At 51.3% G+C, this 17068-nt stretch overlaps 4 protein-coding genes and 2 pseudogenes across 4 annotated transcripts; 2 read left to right on the forward strand and 4 right to left on the reverse strand.

The window, feature by feature from the left end:
* Nucleotides 1-1203: 1203 nt before the first annotated feature.
* On the reverse strand, nt 1204-3095 carry SAPIO_CDS7495 (uncharacterized protein; the record flags this gene model as incomplete). The annotated part of the gene is made up of 3 exons (XM_016789348.1): nt 1204-2212; nt 2309-2832; nt 2943-3095. The coding sequence occupies 3 exons, from the start codon at nt 3093-3095 to the stop codon at nt 1204-1206; spliced, it is 1686 nt and encodes a 561-aa protein (XP_016641175.1).
* Nucleotides 3096-5256: 2161 nt separating this feature from the next.
* SAPIO_CDS7496 (uncharacterized protein) lies at nt 5257-5928 on the reverse strand (the record flags this gene model as incomplete). Its single annotated transcript, XM_016789349.1, has 4 exons — nt 5257-5586; nt 5657-5750; nt 5806-5824; nt 5907-5928. The coding sequence occupies 4 exons, from the start codon at nt 5926-5928 to the stop codon at nt 5257-5259; spliced, it is 465 nt and encodes a 154-aa protein (XP_016641176.1).
* A 686-nt stretch (nt 5929-6614) lies between these two features.
* Nucleotides 6615-7346, forward strand: SAPIO_CDS7497 (putative kinetochore protein SPC24; the record flags this gene model as incomplete). The annotated part of the gene is made up of 3 exons (XM_016789350.1): nt 6615-6641; nt 6702-6834; nt 6907-7346. 3 exons carry the CDS (start codon nt 6615-6617, stop codon nt 7344-7346), a joined length of 600 nt encoding a protein of 199 aa, XP_016641177.1.
* A 612-nt stretch (nt 7347-7958) lies between these two features.
* Nucleotides 7959-8666, reverse strand: SAPIO_CDS7498 (annotated as a pseudogene; the record flags this gene model as incomplete).
* A 4339-nt stretch (nt 8667-13005) lies between these two features.
* On the reverse strand, nt 13006-14004 carry SAPIO_CDS7499 (uncharacterized protein; the record flags this gene model as incomplete). Its single annotated transcript, XM_016789351.1, has 3 exons — nt 13006-13145; nt 13213-13748; nt 13901-14004. The coding sequence occupies 3 exons, from the start codon at nt 14002-14004 to the stop codon at nt 13006-13008; spliced, it is 780 nt and encodes a 259-aa protein (XP_016641178.1).
* A 1712-nt stretch (nt 14005-15716) lies between these two features.
* On the forward strand, nt 15717-16913 carry SAPIO_CDS7500 (annotated as a pseudogene; the record flags this gene model as incomplete).
* Nucleotides 16914-17068: the final 155 nt, after the last annotated feature.

The raw sequence follows: 17068 nt of genomic DNA on the forward strand, positions 1-17068 counted from the left end.
CTAGCATTAGAGAATGGTCACGCACCAAATACAGTTTCCAGGACTGGCTACGGCTGATTTAGAGCCCATCTCCTTCTGGGTTATGCTCTCCGAGATTTCCCCTTCCTCTCACCCCCTCCTCGGACGGATCAAGCCTTTCGTCCTTGTTTGAGACCATCGCGGCTCACGCAGCTCTTGGCCGTCTAGTGAACCCTTTTACGAGGGCTGCCTCGACCCCCGACCCTTCAATTTCCAAACCTACCAACCAACCTGGCTCTCTCCCACCCAGCTCGACAACAGGGAATGTTAAAAGCCTAGCGTGTGGGTCCCTCGTCCTCGGGCTCCTAAAACAAGCGAACCTCACCATGCTTGTCGTCGACATTGACGTAAAGGACCCTTTACTCAACAGCATACATGGATTAACAGGATATGGCCCAACCAGCATCTATGCACAGCCATGTAACTTCACACAATTTGAAGGCATATACAAAATGTAGACCGTGAATCATGGATCATTATTCATTGATCAGTCCTGCTACCTCGATGACCATTTCCTTATGCTTCCCGCTCTCATCTGCCGAAAATCAACATTCTTCCCAAAGGTTCGCATTCGATGTGTTAACTTTGCCCCTTTTTGCCGCACGATTATAAAAATGTATCGTGAAAAAAAGAAGGAAAAAAGAAAGAGAAGAAGGAAACGAAAAAAGGTAGAAGAAGAAGGAGGAAGAAGAAAGAAGTAAACACCCAACGGCAATATCAAGTCTATTGTACAAATAACTCCCGCCTCACTATCACTAAACGGGGGTGACGGTTGAGAGGGAGGAGGGATGTTGGGATGTTGACGAAAGAAATTAAGAAAAGAAAAACGCCGAGTGTCCTCGAAACCGCGAGGCCAAAAACCGTAGAAAACGGTATCGAATCGAAGTGATCTATCACTCTATTCGGGATCCTCCTTTTCACATGAATAGAGTCCATTTCGGAACCGTGGCATGCCGTGCCATGCCATGCCATCGAGCCATTGACCGCAAAATCCGCCATTGACGGTAAACCCCGAGAATGACAATGGAATCTTTTCGGCCCAACCTAGGGACCACAGGGTTGCTCCTCCGAGCACCAAGCTCAGAAATAGAGAATCAAGAAAAACAATAATACTACCCCTGCGGGAAAAGAGGGGGCCATACCCAGGCGCGCTGAGATGCGTAGTGGAGTACGGCGATCAGATACCTACCTCCTTCCAAAGTGGTCCCGGAACCAGCTAAAGCGGCTGCCACTCTCACGTTGGTTGTCCTGGTCTGAGGGGGCTGACCGTCTGCTGTTCGTTGACGGACTCCTAGTTCTTGTCCTGGATCCAGCGTCGGCGGTATTGGGAGGGGACATCGAGCTTCGTCGAGATCCAACATTAGGCCAGCGCTGGTCGCGGTCTGCGCTTGTGCCGGTCGTAGTTCGACGTAAGGTGTCACGGAGGTTTAAGTTCGTGCCAACAGCGGACCTTCGTCCGCTGGGTGGATCGAGGAATGCCGTCCAGCCAAACGCCGCCGGCCTGCCCCGAGGGTCCTGGGCCCGGGACTGAGAATCTTGCCTCTGCTGTAGTCCGGGTAGCCCACCTCCGAGTCCGAATCCTAGTGGATTAGTAGGGTTACGGTTGCTAGTGTTGGAATTATCGTTGTTGTTGTTGGCGCTGTTGTTGCTGCGGCTGCCGTTGTTTGGCTCGATCGACGATCGGCAAATGGGGCACGTATTGTGCTCCCTTAGCCACATGACTACGCAAGCCTCGTGGAACCAATGCTTGCAGGGCAGATACACCACTTCCTCGGCAATCTTGATCTCGTCAATACAGACAGTGCACTCGACACTACCACCGACGCCGGCAAGCATGTCAGAGTCCATCTTTTTCCTCTCGAGGTTAGCCAACGCGCCTTCGGAGGCGGGAGGCGCCGCATTCGATTGGGGATTACTCTCCATCAGGTTCGAGATAATCCGATCCAGCGCCTCTTGTGTATAAACGGCATCGCCGTGTCGGGCATTGGCAGGGTCGACGAGCAGGCCGAGAAGATTTTGGAGGCTGATGAGAAGTTCCGAGGCAGGGTCTCGAAGATTTCCCTCGCCACCAGCACCAGCACTGCCCGCGCCATCAGCACCACCAGCACCACCGGTAGCCCGCTCACCATCTGCACCCTCGCGACCAGGGGGAGGTGGCGGGGGAGGCCGAGGTACCATGCCTCCCAGCATAGTTCTAAAAGCTCTAATACTGTCGTTAGCAAACAGAATTCCATCGTAAAAAGTGGACAACTGTTCAAAGAATGTTGGTCTGGTCGGTGGTTTAACATACCGGTCAAAGGCGGGAACATACTGGTCAAAGGCGGCAGTATCGTCACCGCCGCCACCACCATTCCTTCGAGGGCCGAGGTGGATAGGACCCGACGTTATCGTGACACTCGTGGTGTGCCTGCCGTTACCGCTCGTAAAAGTTGTGCGCCTCACACTTCCACCGCCCAGTGTGAAAGTTTCGCGATTCTGAGTTTGCATTCCGGGGAGGATTCGACCGACCCCAAAGCTACCGGCCATGTCCAAAAACCTACGTAAAGTCGCCGCTTCACTCTCAGCAAGTTCCGGATCGTGAGCATCTCGATCTTCAGTGCTCGGCCAAGCGTCGCGCCGGTGGTCAGCAGGCGGCTCCGGCCAACCCGGTCGATTGAAGAAGAAACCCGCTGGGTGAGCAGGATGAATATGCTCCTCGATATCGGCCTCCTCAGGGTCCGAATCTTCAGAATGGCGGCGGGGTTGGAGGTCTGGGCTGGAGGCGGTGAGGTCGTCGTCATAGTCCATATCCCGAGGATCGTTATCCGGATTGACCTAGAGAGAAAACGCAGACAATTAGCATTATCATATTCTCGCATGGAAGGGCTGCCACACTGCACCGGAGCTCCAGGAGAATCTGTGGGGCAGCTGAGTTTGAGACTTACGATTTCAATTATGTCCCCTCCACAGGCCGGGCACAAGTCTTGGCCACGCTCGTCACCGTACCACTCATTATGGCAGGCGTGGCAAAAGACGACAGGACGACCGGTGGTGGCGTCCAGATGACCCAACCTGCTGCTGCTCGTACTTGAAGCCATCCTGGCGGCCTGGCTTCGCTGATGGGCCGCCAAGGCTGTGAGACCAAGGCCTGCGACAAGGCCGGCGAGTCTAAACGCTCTAGAAGCCAGCCTGGAAATTGTTGCCGTTGGACTTTATTCCTTCGCTGGCTGTGTGGGGTTAAGGAATGTGGTATAGCGAAGTGGGGGATGGGATGGTGAGCTTTGCCCGTCTTGGGAAACTGAAGGTCGCTTTTGGGGACTGTTGGGGGTGCGATGCCGGTTTTGAGTCAATGATTTTTATTTGTTCGCCGCGACCGCTGCGACAGTGGGGTGCGCGGACAAACAGAAGGTTCCTTGCGCTTCTTGATGTTTGTTCAGCGGGGATTGAGGGGTCGGGCTTGACAAGGAAAACTGGTCCCGGCAGACGTTAGGCCCGAGATGTCAGACAAACAGGGATATCAAAGCCCAGTTGGACTGAGATTGATGGCAACCGTCCCGTTTGCCCAGAGCTTTGGGATTTGGGAGGCGAGAGATTATCTCGGATGGTAAGTGCGTTGGGAGCTGTTACGAACCAAATGGACGAAATGGAACTTTGGGCAGGAGCGGGTCTTAGATCGCACCTAGGCTTGCTTAGCTGTTGCTCGGCTGACCAAGCTCGAATGCTGGCGTTCCAGAAGCTCGATAACCGATGCGAGGTTCCAAACAAGCCAAGGCTGGAACGGGGATACCAAGGAGACAAATCGTAGCTGGTGGCCAAGACGATAGCGGCGTATGTACGTACGAAGTATATACTTCTCGTCGTCGCGATAAAACTAACCTCGGAAATAATGTAGGAGGAAGTTAGCCTTGGTGGGGGGAGGCGATGAGGCGATGATGCCGTTTGTTAGGATGTTCCTTCTAGGGTTATCGTTGTCGGTCGGGAATTCAGGAATTTCAGGAATTCAAACGCAGTGTAGGAACGGACCACGCTGATGTCAATAAGCAGTAGAAAAATAAAAACAAGGAAAGATGAAAGGAGTAGGAAGGTGAACGGTTGATTTAGTATTGTGGGTGAGGCGGATCAGAAGGCCTCAGTACATTGATCAATAGTTCAATGTTGTCGGGTTTTGTATTAGAGTGTTGCAAACCAGGCCAAGTCATCTGCGGGAGAGGATGGCGACTTTCTCGTACTGTCCTAGACCAGGTACTCGTTCACGGAAATAAGGTAGGCGCGGTACGACAAGCTCCAAGTCAAGGAATTCTCTCGCGCCCTGGAACAAAGACGGGAAGTTCCACGGTCAATTACGGCAAAGGCCACGGCACAATAACAAGTTGCAACTAAAGGCTCAGCTCCGATCTCGAACAGTGAAATCGGGATTAGGTAAGGCGACAGAACCGGCCACGTCTCGCAATATCAGGCTCACCGATCTCGTGGCTGTTTCGCCACAGGTACATCTTTAAGATTCTCTTGGAATCCATCTGGGTCTTCACACGTCAGTGGCCTTTGATGGGAAGAGCTTACAAGGTCACTTCCTTACTGAGATCCTTACGTTGATAGTTTATATGCTTCGTATGAATGGCGGCAGCTAACCTTTACTCCACCAAGTTAGTCCCATCCCCATGTATTTGATGCACGTTTATGCACCCTTGACACTTCGATATCTCCACGTGTTTACATCCCGTGAAAACACAGTTGTGCTTTCCGAAACCCTCGACCGGGTCCTCTAGAGAGCACCCTACGTGACTCGCTTCAGTTTGCTATACATCGGGTGTTGCCTATTCATCGAGACTATCTAACTTTTCTATTCGCCGTCAGCTTATTCCTCCACCGAGGCCGAAAAGTTGAGGGACGCGCTCATATGAATGAGGGGCAGAAACAATCGGGGAACTATGCCCTGCGCAACTCGAACCAACAATCCCATCAGAGTGGATTTAAACGCTTCCATCTCCATTTTGTAGTCCGTCTAATGACACAGATGAATGCAGTGTGTGGGCTCTGGGAATCAAGTGAAGAAGATGACGTATTAAGACAGACAACCGCCACTTATGTTCCCATGTCGTGCGCCATTCATATATCATGTACCTCGGTATACACGGACAGGTGGCACATATTCGCCCCCATCACCAGATAGGAAAAGCAGAGCCCCAGAGGCGAGAGAGGAGAGAGATCTCAAACTCAACGCAACAAAATTTAACCCTAGACAGGGAAAAAGAAAATAGATCACCTCTTCCGCGCATTCCTGAGCAAAAATGCACCCACAGCGCCAGCCGCAACAGCAACACCGCCCATTATCGCCACGCCGACGAGACCCTCCCGAGTGACGCGGTCGTCTATCAACGTCTGTAGATTCGAGGCCTGGAGGTTTGCGGGCTCCTTGTCGAGGAGGATGTCGTTATATCGTCTCGCCTCGCCGTAGTTGCCGAGCTTGTAGTTACCGAGGGCTAGGTAGTAGAGGCATTCGCGACGGCGTTCGGGAGCAACGCGGAAGATGTCGGAGAGGAGACGGACGCCGAGTTGCTGGTCGGCTCGCGATTGGGATTTTACGAGACCCTAGTGATCCAAATGGTTTTAGAAATTGTGACGAAGCCGAGTGACAGGTTAATATGGGGAGTATCCGTACCCAGGCATAGTTGAACTTGGTCTGTACGCTCACCATCTCACCCTCCTTCTCGAACTGATCGCGGAGGACCCGGAGCTCCGACTCCTTCAGTGGACTAGGAAAGTAGTGTTAGCTGTCGACCGAGGGTCAAGGTGAGCACTGTGACTTACGTCTCGGCATCCAGGGCGTCTACTCAAAGCGTTAGCACTCTCACCAGGCAAACAACAACAGCAGAAAAGAAAATGCCTCGATAGCTAGAGCAGAAACTCACATGGTAGCTCGTCACCACCCATTTTCGGATTCGTTTCGGATTCTGAAGATTACGTTGGTGATGTAATAAAGTCAGGTCAGGAGAGATTCGTTGCGAATGCAAAATTGCAGCTCCGGAAATACACGAATAAAGTAAGAAACAAGGGAAGTATGGAAGTGGAATGTCTCTGCTGCTGCTCGATCCGGAGTCGATTTATCGAGGCACGTCAGGCATTTATTTGTCTCGACTCTCTTTGTCTCTTTGAATCAAACACTTGCGCGGCAGAGGCAAAAAGACTGAGTACTTCGTAGGCAGGTGAAAAAAAGCTTGGGCCACTACTGCGCGTGATGACGAAGAGCGGCTTAGCAAGTGGCCATACGGAACTAAGATCTTAGACACTTAACCCTCGGAACTCAGAGTCTGGGCAGCCTCGTGGGGCTCTGCCGCCTGTAATCGATTGTCGTCTGGGCGACGCAGCAATGTTTGGACCGTTGCCTATTTAGGACATTGGTTGGTTGAATTGATGTTTCCACACTCCACTACGCCACGAAGAATCCACCACACACGATCGCATTGTTAACTCTTCTCAACTTTTTGGGTTTGTAATTATCAACATTGAATCCTCCCCACAGCCCGGTCGTCTATAAGAACAATTGAAGCGGAAACTTCCCTACTAAAAACGCGACAGCCGATCCCCCATTCACGCAGCCAAAGCGACGCCCATCCAAGATGCTTCTCTCAGAGGATCCCGCGACGGTACGCAACCCCATCATCATGATCGGAAAGTTGTAAACTAACGTGTCGCGACTCCCACAGCTCATCGAGCACACGATCAAAAACTTCAACATCGCCCCCGACAAACAAGCCGTATCGCGCATCAACGAATCCCTTTCCACACTCGGCCAAGCTCGAGAACTCCGTGCAAAGGAAGCCGAAGATGCGATAAGACGTAAGATAAACACCGGGAAAAATCTACAGGAAAAAGCCAGTCGTTCCTTTTTCTGACAAAATAAATCCCTAGGTCTTGCACGCTCCCTCAAGACGAAACACTCCCAACACGAAGAACTAGTCTCCTCCCATTCCTCAACCGACCACGCCTCGGAAATCGCCCGCCTCGATACCCAGAAATTCCGCACAGCAAAGGCCGCCTCCGACGCCGAGATGGAAACCGAACGTCTCGCCCTTCAAGCCGCCGACCTCGCCGCCCGCCTCCAGGAACTCGAGCTCCAGGGTGTCGACGGCGGAGAGAGCGCGAGGAGGCGGGATCCCATCGACGACGAGGTTCTGCTGAGGCTCAAGGTGTATAGGAGCCTGGGTATCGAGGTCGAGAGGGACGAGAAGGATGGGGAGTTCACGAAGGCTATCATTAGGAATGATAGGAAGGGTGATGTGCACGTCGTCAACATGGACAAGAAGTTCTCGAGGTTCTTTTACGCCAACTACTTCTGGCAGACGGTTTAAGTTATGGATGTTTCGGGGAAAGGCCGGTTATGTCTTGTTATGAGGTTTAAAGGGGCTAGGCTGCGATCGGACTTGAGGCTTTCTGGCGGTGCAAGGCGTTGCTGGATGGGTCTTGCTAGGATATCAAATTCTTTAACATGATGCGGTAATGATTCTTGACAAACTGATGACAGTCTCTACGGCCAGCGCGTGCCATGCATACCCCCACGAGCAAGAAAGAAAAAAAAGGAAAACCGAAAAAAAAGCAACTTTGACATTTTCCCCAGTCCATACAAGAGGTAGCCTAATGCTGTCCGGTCGGGTCGGTCTGAGAAGGCAAAGGGGGTTCGTGGAAAGGTCAAGTGATACACGGTAATGAAAAAGAGCAGAGAGGTCCTTTTCCTCCATCGCCCGCGATAGTATCCTACACTAGTATACACTTCTAACATATGTAGTCCCATCGCATGTTCCAATTTGCGAGTCTCCATCCAAAATATGCAGGTCATGAAGCGCACGAGCATCTCGAACCTTATTGGACCCAGAATCATAACTCCGTTCGACTTTTCCCGTTTCCCTTGTTGATTTTGGTAATCTGATGTCATGTTGCGAAAAGAAGTTGAGGAGGAGATTCCGTCATAATTTTCTCGCCAATTTGGGGGAGGCAGCAGAGTCAAAGAAGCCCTGTTCATCCTCTAAGGAGGTGAAAGTGGGCGGTAGCGAAGGGGGTGTGCGAGCCTTGGAGCTATTTGGTGACACCTTTCGACGCTCTCCAGGACTTCTTGTCCTCGCCCTCTTCAAAAGTAGGCCCTCTTTGGTTGAGGGCGCCAGCCCTGCGGATAATGTCCGCTGATGGTGGGGTCTTCCATAATAGTATTGATGGTGCTTGTCGGGCAACTCCATCCTCGAGTGGATGTTAGTCCACAGGTCGTCATCATCGCCGCTCGCTCTCCATCCACCAACACCTTCAAAATCTCTAACCAATCCAATGCTCGGTGCTATTCCCAGACCCTTCTCATAGCCTGAGTTGGGTGCCTCGACGGAGATACCACTTGCCGTACTTAAACGACGCCTCCTCCGCCTGCCAGGAGACGACGCGGGAGAAACATGGGAGCTTCCGACTTGGGAATACATGGTATATTCCAGCCGTCTTCGAGAAAACAGTGTGCCGAAAATGTAGCTGGGGACGAAAGAAATGATAACGTCGAGGTAGACAATCATCACACGGAAGAGGAGAACAGAGAAGGCGAAAGTTGTCGTAAGTCCGGCAAAGATGGCAAGAGGAATGGTAACAATAGATAGGAAAGGTATTATCAACAGCCGCAGGGGATTGAAGGAAGCCATGGTGAAGAGGGTGATTAGTTGTCGCAAGAACAATTCGAGGCGATAATCCGAGGAGTGCGGAGTGGATGTGATGCGTTGTGTTCGCTCACATTGTCGGGCGCAAGCCCGCTTGGAGTAGCGCAATCGATCAAAAGAAAATGTGCTCAGGCGGCCGTCCCTTAGGTCGCTCGCGAACTCGAATTTATCAAGGTATGGGCAATATAGACAATGGCTGGTGCTGGCCTCGTCATAATATACGGGGTCGAGCTCCCCGTTAAGTCGGCCTTAGGAAGATGTGAGAGGGGTGGAGTTTGCAAGTATGGAGGGGCACAAGATAAAGCATTCTCCCCTCATTGACGAGCGAAGTCCGGGAGCCGACGTCAACAGGCACGATAAGCATAAAGGAGGGGGGACAACAGAAACAACACAATACAAAGTATTGAACAGACGAAGAATGCGGGACGAGGAGGGACGAGGGAACATCGAACATTATTAGTCAAAGCCAAACTCAGAATCGCACGGTGTGTGGCCGGAAGGTTTTGGCAGGCAGAAGGGGGAATCCAATCACATGTGTTTTGACCGTGGTAAGTGAGATCGACGAACAAGAATCAGGTCACCAAGCTCTCCAAGCTTCACCCACGCCTGTGTGTCGCCATTTCCGCGGGGTACAGCAACATCAATTTCAAGCTCGAGGATTCAATTGTTATGAAGTACTGTATAACTATCAATTGATCCGACGAGTTGTTAATCGAGCAATGTTTCCACATTGTGTACAATTGTACCCACTCCATTATCATCACCTTTGTATATCAACATTAAATTGAAAACAACCAAGGTACGCAACGGCGCAGGGAGCGATCAGAGCATATACTGGATCTAACAGAACCTACAGACTCTGACAAGCTCGTACTTTCTGGGGTAATCAGTGTCAGAGCTGCATTGTTCGAGGTTCCCAATACAAACAATAAGTAAGCTTCGGTGACTCAAGCCGTCCCCACCAACTCTAAATCTGTTTGCTTCATTGCTCGTGAGAAATAGAGCTTAATGACCTCAACGTGGCTTCCCCTTTTGAGACACTACCTTCAGTCAAGTGCTAACCAACTTGGAAAGAATCTTCTAGCCCCCTTATCTGCCTTTGCCGAATGCGTAGAGCTTATGTCTTGGCTGAACTCAAAACCATCCGTAAATGAGCACTGCTATTATTGATGGTGCTTACGGGCAAGGACCCTGCAATTGTGCAATTGTGTAGGTCTGGAGACGATGGAGGCGACGAAGGCGATGGAGGCGATGGGGTCGAGATTGCTGCATTGTGCCTGCCTGAGATGAAGTCGGCAATGAGTTGTGGAAGGTGCGAATGCCTGCCGGGAAACAAGGGGTGGGTGCTTGCCTTAGAGTCAGCCATCACATGCATCATCGTATCTATTTCACCATTATTCCACTGCCATTGCGTTTTTTGCTCCAGTCCGATGGATCTAAAACAAACTGGCGCAACCGATTATGACATATCTACCCACAAGGCCAGGGCACTTGACGATACCGCCATTACCAACCTATTGGATCGCGAGCCGCAGCAACTGCACCTATTCGCTAACATCGTTGTAACTTTCTAGGATTGCAAGAGAACGACCACGAAGAGATCTCGTTATGGCGCCCTCGCTATCCCTCCTACAGGGCATGGGCACGGAGCTTGTCCCCCAACCACTCTTGAGATCTTGGATCCAACAGGGCTGTGCAGAACTGCTTCCGACCTTACATAGGATCAAAGTCGCCCCTGACAGTAGTCCTCCAAGGACAGCCCTTTACTGGAGACGAACGCGACTATGACACATCCATACACCCAACCCACTTTGACACGCCAGCTGTCCTCCAATACCTTGGCTTTGACCAAAAGCGCTCACTCGAACTCTACCAAGCGTGGACAGAGTCTGTCCAAGACGGCTTGACCTATATTGGCCTCGAGGATTATGCAATCGGCTGCATATGCAGTGGGATTACCTCTATTAGCAACGAAGATGAAGAATGGCAACTCCAGCTTTCCACCCTGGGGTTTTCGAACACATTCATCCTTTGGCAGCTTGATGACGACGTCCGCCGAGTCAGGGCCATGTCAACGATGGAGGAATGGTTGGAGCAAATCCCCCAGGCCCGCGTTTCAGCCCTCATCAAATTTCACTCCATATGCCGACAAGCAGCAACAGGCTCCCAGGCCAAGACCGATGAAGGTGAATCAGGCCCAATCCAACTACCAACCCAAAAGACACAGGGTATCCCACCACACGTCAACAAAGACGGCTCAATCTCAGCCGTTCTTAGTGTTCAGCAAGTGATGGGCGAGCAGAGTGGCGGCATCCCTGGCTTCCTGTCTTTGTACAAGGGATGTCGATTCGTCACTGCCGGGGAGTTCATGCGCGAGAACCCCTCCATTGAAACGGGGCTGTACCGAGCAACAGCTTCAGCTTGTGGTGACTTTAGCATAGCCAACGCACTATGTTTAACTACTCAGAGATGGGTGGCGATCTATCACGCAAGAGGATACCTGCGAGGCGCACGGACGGCATCCACCGAACCTCCAGTTATCCTTCAACTTCTCATCCCTTAACGCAGGGTTTCTGAAAAACCATATCAGCCACATCCCGTACGGCGATCTCTGGATGCAGCTTGTCTGGGCGTGCAGAAGAAATACCTCTCGGGAACATTGACCGGTTGATATCCACGGAAAGTTTAGGAATAATCTCGTGGTGACCGGTCCAATTTGCGGTAAACACACGCGGGCGTTCTCAGAACCTGATTTGACCTGGAGCGCTCTTCAAAACTCTTGGGTACTGAGGAACAAGGAGGGGGAGATCTCCAGTCAACACGTTATCGGCATCGGCCTGATTCCTTCGCTATCCGAATGCATCCCACCCTATCACACAGCTATCATAGGGCGTAAGGACTGGTCTAAATGGGACGGGAATGCCGCCTGACATGCACATTGCGTGTTCTCAGCATTGCGTCCCGTTGACCTACGGACCCGACGCCTGCCAGTTCATGCAAGAGCATCGCAGCGGCTTCCCGTAGGAAGTGGTTCATGACCATTGGCCACCACTTGTTTCCTTCAAGGTTTTTCAAGTATGATGTTGCGGTCAGAGCCGCACTAATAGGTCTCTCCGAGATGACGTTCCTGAGGTGATCCACCCAGCGGTAAATGTCAAAGCTGCCCACGCGAAAATGTGAAAGCGCGTAGAGTAAGTTTACCACCTCGTCCCCCCAAACATTAGGTCCTTTACCCACCATTTATTGATAGGGGCTAACTATACATTGAATAAGATCAAGAGCATGCGACGGAAAAGAGCAAACGGGACCTCCCACGAGGATATCTTAGTACAGTCAAGGGTGATCCAGGAGTCATTCGGACTACTGCGGAGTACGGTGAGCTAGAACTGCCTGGGAAGAACTAGGAAAACATCACCATAAAAACCACGGTTTCTTCTATGTATCTAGCTGTTTCTCTGGACTCTTCAGTAGCCAAGTCAAGTACTACTACGCCCCTACACTCGAATACGCACTTCCTATTACATCTTGTAGATACTGTTTGACTGCTTTATTTCTTACGCAGGTACCCAGACGACACAGCTGCTCTTCCTGAACAGCCAAAAAAAAGAAGAACAGACTGAAAAATTAATTCTTAGAGGACGGCCCACCGTGTAACTATCAGTAGTCTAATGATGATAAAGCTCAGTTGAATATCAAGCCTCGTCCCTGTCCCACTGTGACCACACACTCTTCTCAATGACCCTGGTGTGACCAGGGGGAATAACCGAAGCCAGCGAAGGGAGTAATGAGCGACCAACAACATGCTGGCTCGACCGGTCACCGACTCCGTTCTTCATCACCCATTCCTCTGTAATGTCCTCCCATTTTAACGAAGAGACGAATTCCTTGTTCGAGACGCCACAGATAGGGCCAGCAACAACAAGGCTATTCCTAATCTTGCCTTTGACCGCTGGTGGCCAATCTGACTTGCTCAGTTGACGCCGACATGCCCAAATTACCTGATTCCACGCACTTGAGTATGGTATTGTGCTGATTTGTTGCTTCTCAAACCATGCATTGGGAACGAGTAACTGCAAAACAACCGGTGACTCTGAGTAAACCTCCCCTACGGCACGTTGAATCCCTCGCGCGTAGTGGACCGCAACCCATTTTTGAGTCGTGAGATATAGAGCGCTCCCCGGACTGAAATCTCCACATGTGTGGGATCGAATGCGATCAAGGCCATCGGCGACATCTGGAATGTCGGATAAGAAGTCACGCACGACTTCAAAACGGCAGCCTTTAAATAGAGAGAGAAACCCAGGAATGCCGTTATTCTCATCGCCTAAAACGTCTTGAACGCTAACACAAGGCGAGATTGTTCCATCTTCCCTGATCTCCTGTTGGATTTCCCCTTGGCCCGCAGGTCCTTGCTGAGAGGGTTGTTGGGCGGGTTTAGATGAACTGCCTTTCTGGCCGTGTCCACTACTCTTGGTGCCCCGAGACCATGCATAGCAGATTTTGTCAAGGTTGTGGAGCCCCCAAAGCCTACCTTGTAAGATTTCCCAAATCCAGGCGTCCATTGTAGATGACGCACGCACTTTCCTGACGTCGTCATTCATTTGTCTCTGGATTGTTGCCTCTGACAGACCTAGGGACTCCATATATGCTCGCCAGTCACTGTCGGCGTTGCTAAGGGCTGGCGTCGCCCCAATTGTGGCCTCGATGGCGTACTCGCACAGCGTGAAGTTTGTGGGGCCATCCTCAACGGTCTGGTGATATGCATGCAAGAGTTCCAAGGACCGGCTCTTCGAAAAGCCGACATACTCGAGGACCGCGGCGGTATTCCAGTGAGTAGGAAACACCAAGTCACCATAATCATCGTCACATCCAGTATACTCCCGATCTGCAAACGCAAGCATTGCCATGAGGTCGACCTGAACTTGTTGATCAGGTAGTAGTCGCGCCTTTCCCTGCTCGATCCATTGCTGGATGAGCGCGGGAGGGAAGATAGCAGGGGTCGCCATAAAAGGCAAGGAGAGAACAGGCAAGATGCGCGTCTCGCTTGTTGGACGCTTCCTGTGGCGCCTAGCATCAAGTTGGATGATGTCAGTAGTGTAGTGGAAAGGGGCTAGACAGGATATACTAACGAGTTTTCTGGAGACACCTCTCTATTTTGCTCCCTTCGTCGAAAGTCGCCTTCGGACCGGCGGTGTTCAATGCGGCTCTAACGATCAAACTGGACGGTCTTGACCTCGAAGAGGGTTGTGGAGTCTAGGCTGAGGAGTGGTATAGTATTGAGATCGGGATCCGGCGCAGAGTCTGATGAAATAGACATCGACATTGTCAATTCTGATGATAGACTCTGAAAGAGTTTCTTGTTTCTGATAGTAAAGGTAGATTGCGTCGTAATAGCAATTAAATTGGAAGAGCGTCTGTCAAGGAAGGAAGAGGAATTATTTGTATTTAACTCATCGTCCACACAGTGGTCCATATCGACGTCCAGAGTTAGCCCAGAAATCTGCCGAATAGTTGATAAATTTCTAGTGTTAGTTTTAGGAAACTAAGACCAAGGCTATAAACCTTAATATTATAATGATACTCGCAGTCTGCCCCTCACTACAATTGTAGACCACGAACTACGAAATTCGAAATTGTGCCCCGCACCCCAGTAAAGCCGTCAAGTGCTTCTTTGACACCACCATCGCCATCTCGCCAGTATGCCTTTGTAATCGATTCGAGCTACGAAGTACTAATAACCCCACCTCAACTAGGTCGTTGCCTGTTGCTTCAATGTTATTGCTCACACCCCATCAACGTGCCATCAACCCTTAATTGAACCTTGAGCTTCAGGGGCTCCCCCTCCTGCCTTCAGAACGCTGCAGCAGCAGCAACTACCACTGGGTCCCCGGCTACCCAAGCAACCTCACCATACTTCTCCTAAACAGCCTCAACAGTCTTTTCCCAATCCAATCAGGTCTCTTTAGGCAGGGCTGAATACCAAGCCTTAGCAGCCCCCTTCAGGCCAGATCGAAACACCTATCTCTTCAGCAGCATCTTCTATCCCATCTCTACTAGCGTCAACACCACCACAGTAGCTTCCACGTAATCAAGGTAATCACCAATATCTTCTCTAGGGCCCCCAGTAAAGGTCATCAGGGCAAGTATAACCGACATTGCTTCCTCAGGGTTAGGCCCTTATCCATGATCGCTCAATTCTTTCAATAACTCATCCTTCATAACCTGCTCGCAGAGGTGCTTCAAGTCCCTCTCTACTTCCATCAGAGAGGAGGATGAGGATTCAGCGGGTACCAGTGTCGAAGGGGAGGTGCTCTTCTTCCTGATCATCAATCAAAGGAGGAAAAAAAGGGCACTCTTCTAATAATTAGGGTAGATATTAAGCTAATTACAGGGTCAATTAAGTAGATCTGATGAAAAGAGACAGGATTCAATAATAACAGTAATAGAATTAGGTGGATGGATGGCACACCACCTGATCTGTATAGAAGCACCAATTTGTAGCCCTCCAATCAGGACTCAAAGATCTGAAACAGAACAGAAAGAAGGAAGAAACAGATCCAACTCAGGAGATCCAGAGAAGAAACAGTCGAAATTTGATAGAATCAGACAACACAATCAGTCACTTCGATGAAACCAAATCCGAACTTGATTACTCGTGTATTCCATGGTATTGTAAAGTCTAGGAATTCTGCCTTCTGCCTCCTCCCCAGATAATATCTGATCAAGGGGGGGTTCTTAGTAATCAGGCTAATAAGCTTCAAATAATACACGCTGGCTGCGTACAGTGGACTTCACTTCCGCATTTCCGCCCTACAAGAACAGTATTCGCCATAGAAGGGTCTGGTTTCTCCCAAGTCCGTACTCTATACGCCCCCCATAGTGAGAAGTCGCCTTGCAGGGCTGAAGCCAAATCTAAAGAAAGTCATGTGTGGAGGAGAGCATCATGCTCCCAGCCAGGACTCCGGCTCTTCTCCGACCTCCCCCTTCCCCTGGGAAGCCGGGGTGATCGACGCCCACTGCCATCCCACAGACACCATGAGCTCCATAGCCAGTATCCCCACCATGAGCACGCGACTTCTCGCCATCATGGCCACCCGGTCCCAAGACCAGGATCTCGTCGGCGAAGTCGCCTCCAAACACGGCCTCAAGCAACCCTCAGAGCTACCATCATCGTACAGTGACCCTTCTTCAAGATACGTCATACCCGCTTTCGGCTGGCACCCGTGGTTCGCCCACCAACTCTATCACGATGACGACCCCTCGGCGGCAAATGTGCCCGGCCCCGACGCTTCCCCCGAGGCGATACAGGAGTTCAAAATGAAGCATTACTCTGCCATACTTACCCCTCCCCCGAAAGGTCCCGACTTCATCTCCCAACTACCCACCCCGACCCCGCTCGCCTCCTTCCTAAACGCCACCCGATCCCGCGTCAAATCCCACCCCGTAGCCTTAATTGGCGAAATCGGCATCGACAAAGCCTTCCGCCTCCCGGAAAAGTGGCCCGACGGCACGGCCCCTCAAAACCGAGACGCTTCGCTCACCACTCCCGGCGGCAGGGAAGGTCGCCGCCTCAGCCCCCACACTGTCTCGATCCCCCACCAGATCGCCGTCCTGCAAGCCCAGCTCAGGCTGGCGGGTGAGCTCCAGGTTCCCGTGAGCGTGCACGGCGTGCAGGCCCATGGCGTGCTCTACGATGCCATCTCCGCATTATGGAAAGGTCACGAGAAGGACGTGCTGAGTAAACGTGAGAGGAGGAGGGTTGCGCCCAACGCAGAGGACTGGTGGTCTACCAGCGACGAATCTGAATTTTCCAACGACGAAGAAAATGACGAATACTATCAAAAGATGCGAGCCCTGAGGGAAAAGAAGAAGGAGGAGAGAAAGGCTGCGAGCAAGCCTTTCCCGCCGAGGATATGTCTCCACTCCTTCAGCGGATCTGTCGAGGTCTTGAAGCGCTACGTGAAACCGCAGGTCCCAGCCGACGTCTACTTTTCCCTCTCCACCGCCGTCAACCTGGGCGCTCCTTCGGCACACGCCAAGTTCGCCGAGGTGCTGGCCGCTATCCCGGATGATAGGTTGTTGGTCGAGAGTGACCTGCACGCCGCTGGTCCTGACATGGACGCTGCTCTGGAGGACATCTACCGTAGAGTGTGTGAGGCCAAGGGGTGGGAGCTAAAGGATGGTGTGGAGAGAATAGCTCGGAATTTCAAGGCGTTTGTATTCGGAAAATGAAGCCACGCACGCCTATGACGAGACGAATCATGCAGTTCGACGATTATATTATTACATAGAAAAATAACCGTTGATGGAACGGGGTCCATAGAGGGAGGGTTTAAAAAATAAAAAATAAAAAATAAAAAAAATGCCAGCCTTAAAACGCCATCAAG

The sequence above is a fragment of the Scedosporium apiospermum genome, assembly GCF_000732125.1.
Source record: "Scedosporium apiospermum strain IHEM 14462 chromosome Unknown SEQ_SAPIO_0110, whole genome shotgun sequence".
In the NCBI taxonomy this organism is placed as follows: Eukaryota; Fungi; Ascomycota; class Sordariomycetes; order Microascales; family Microascaceae; genus Scedosporium; species Scedosporium apiospermum.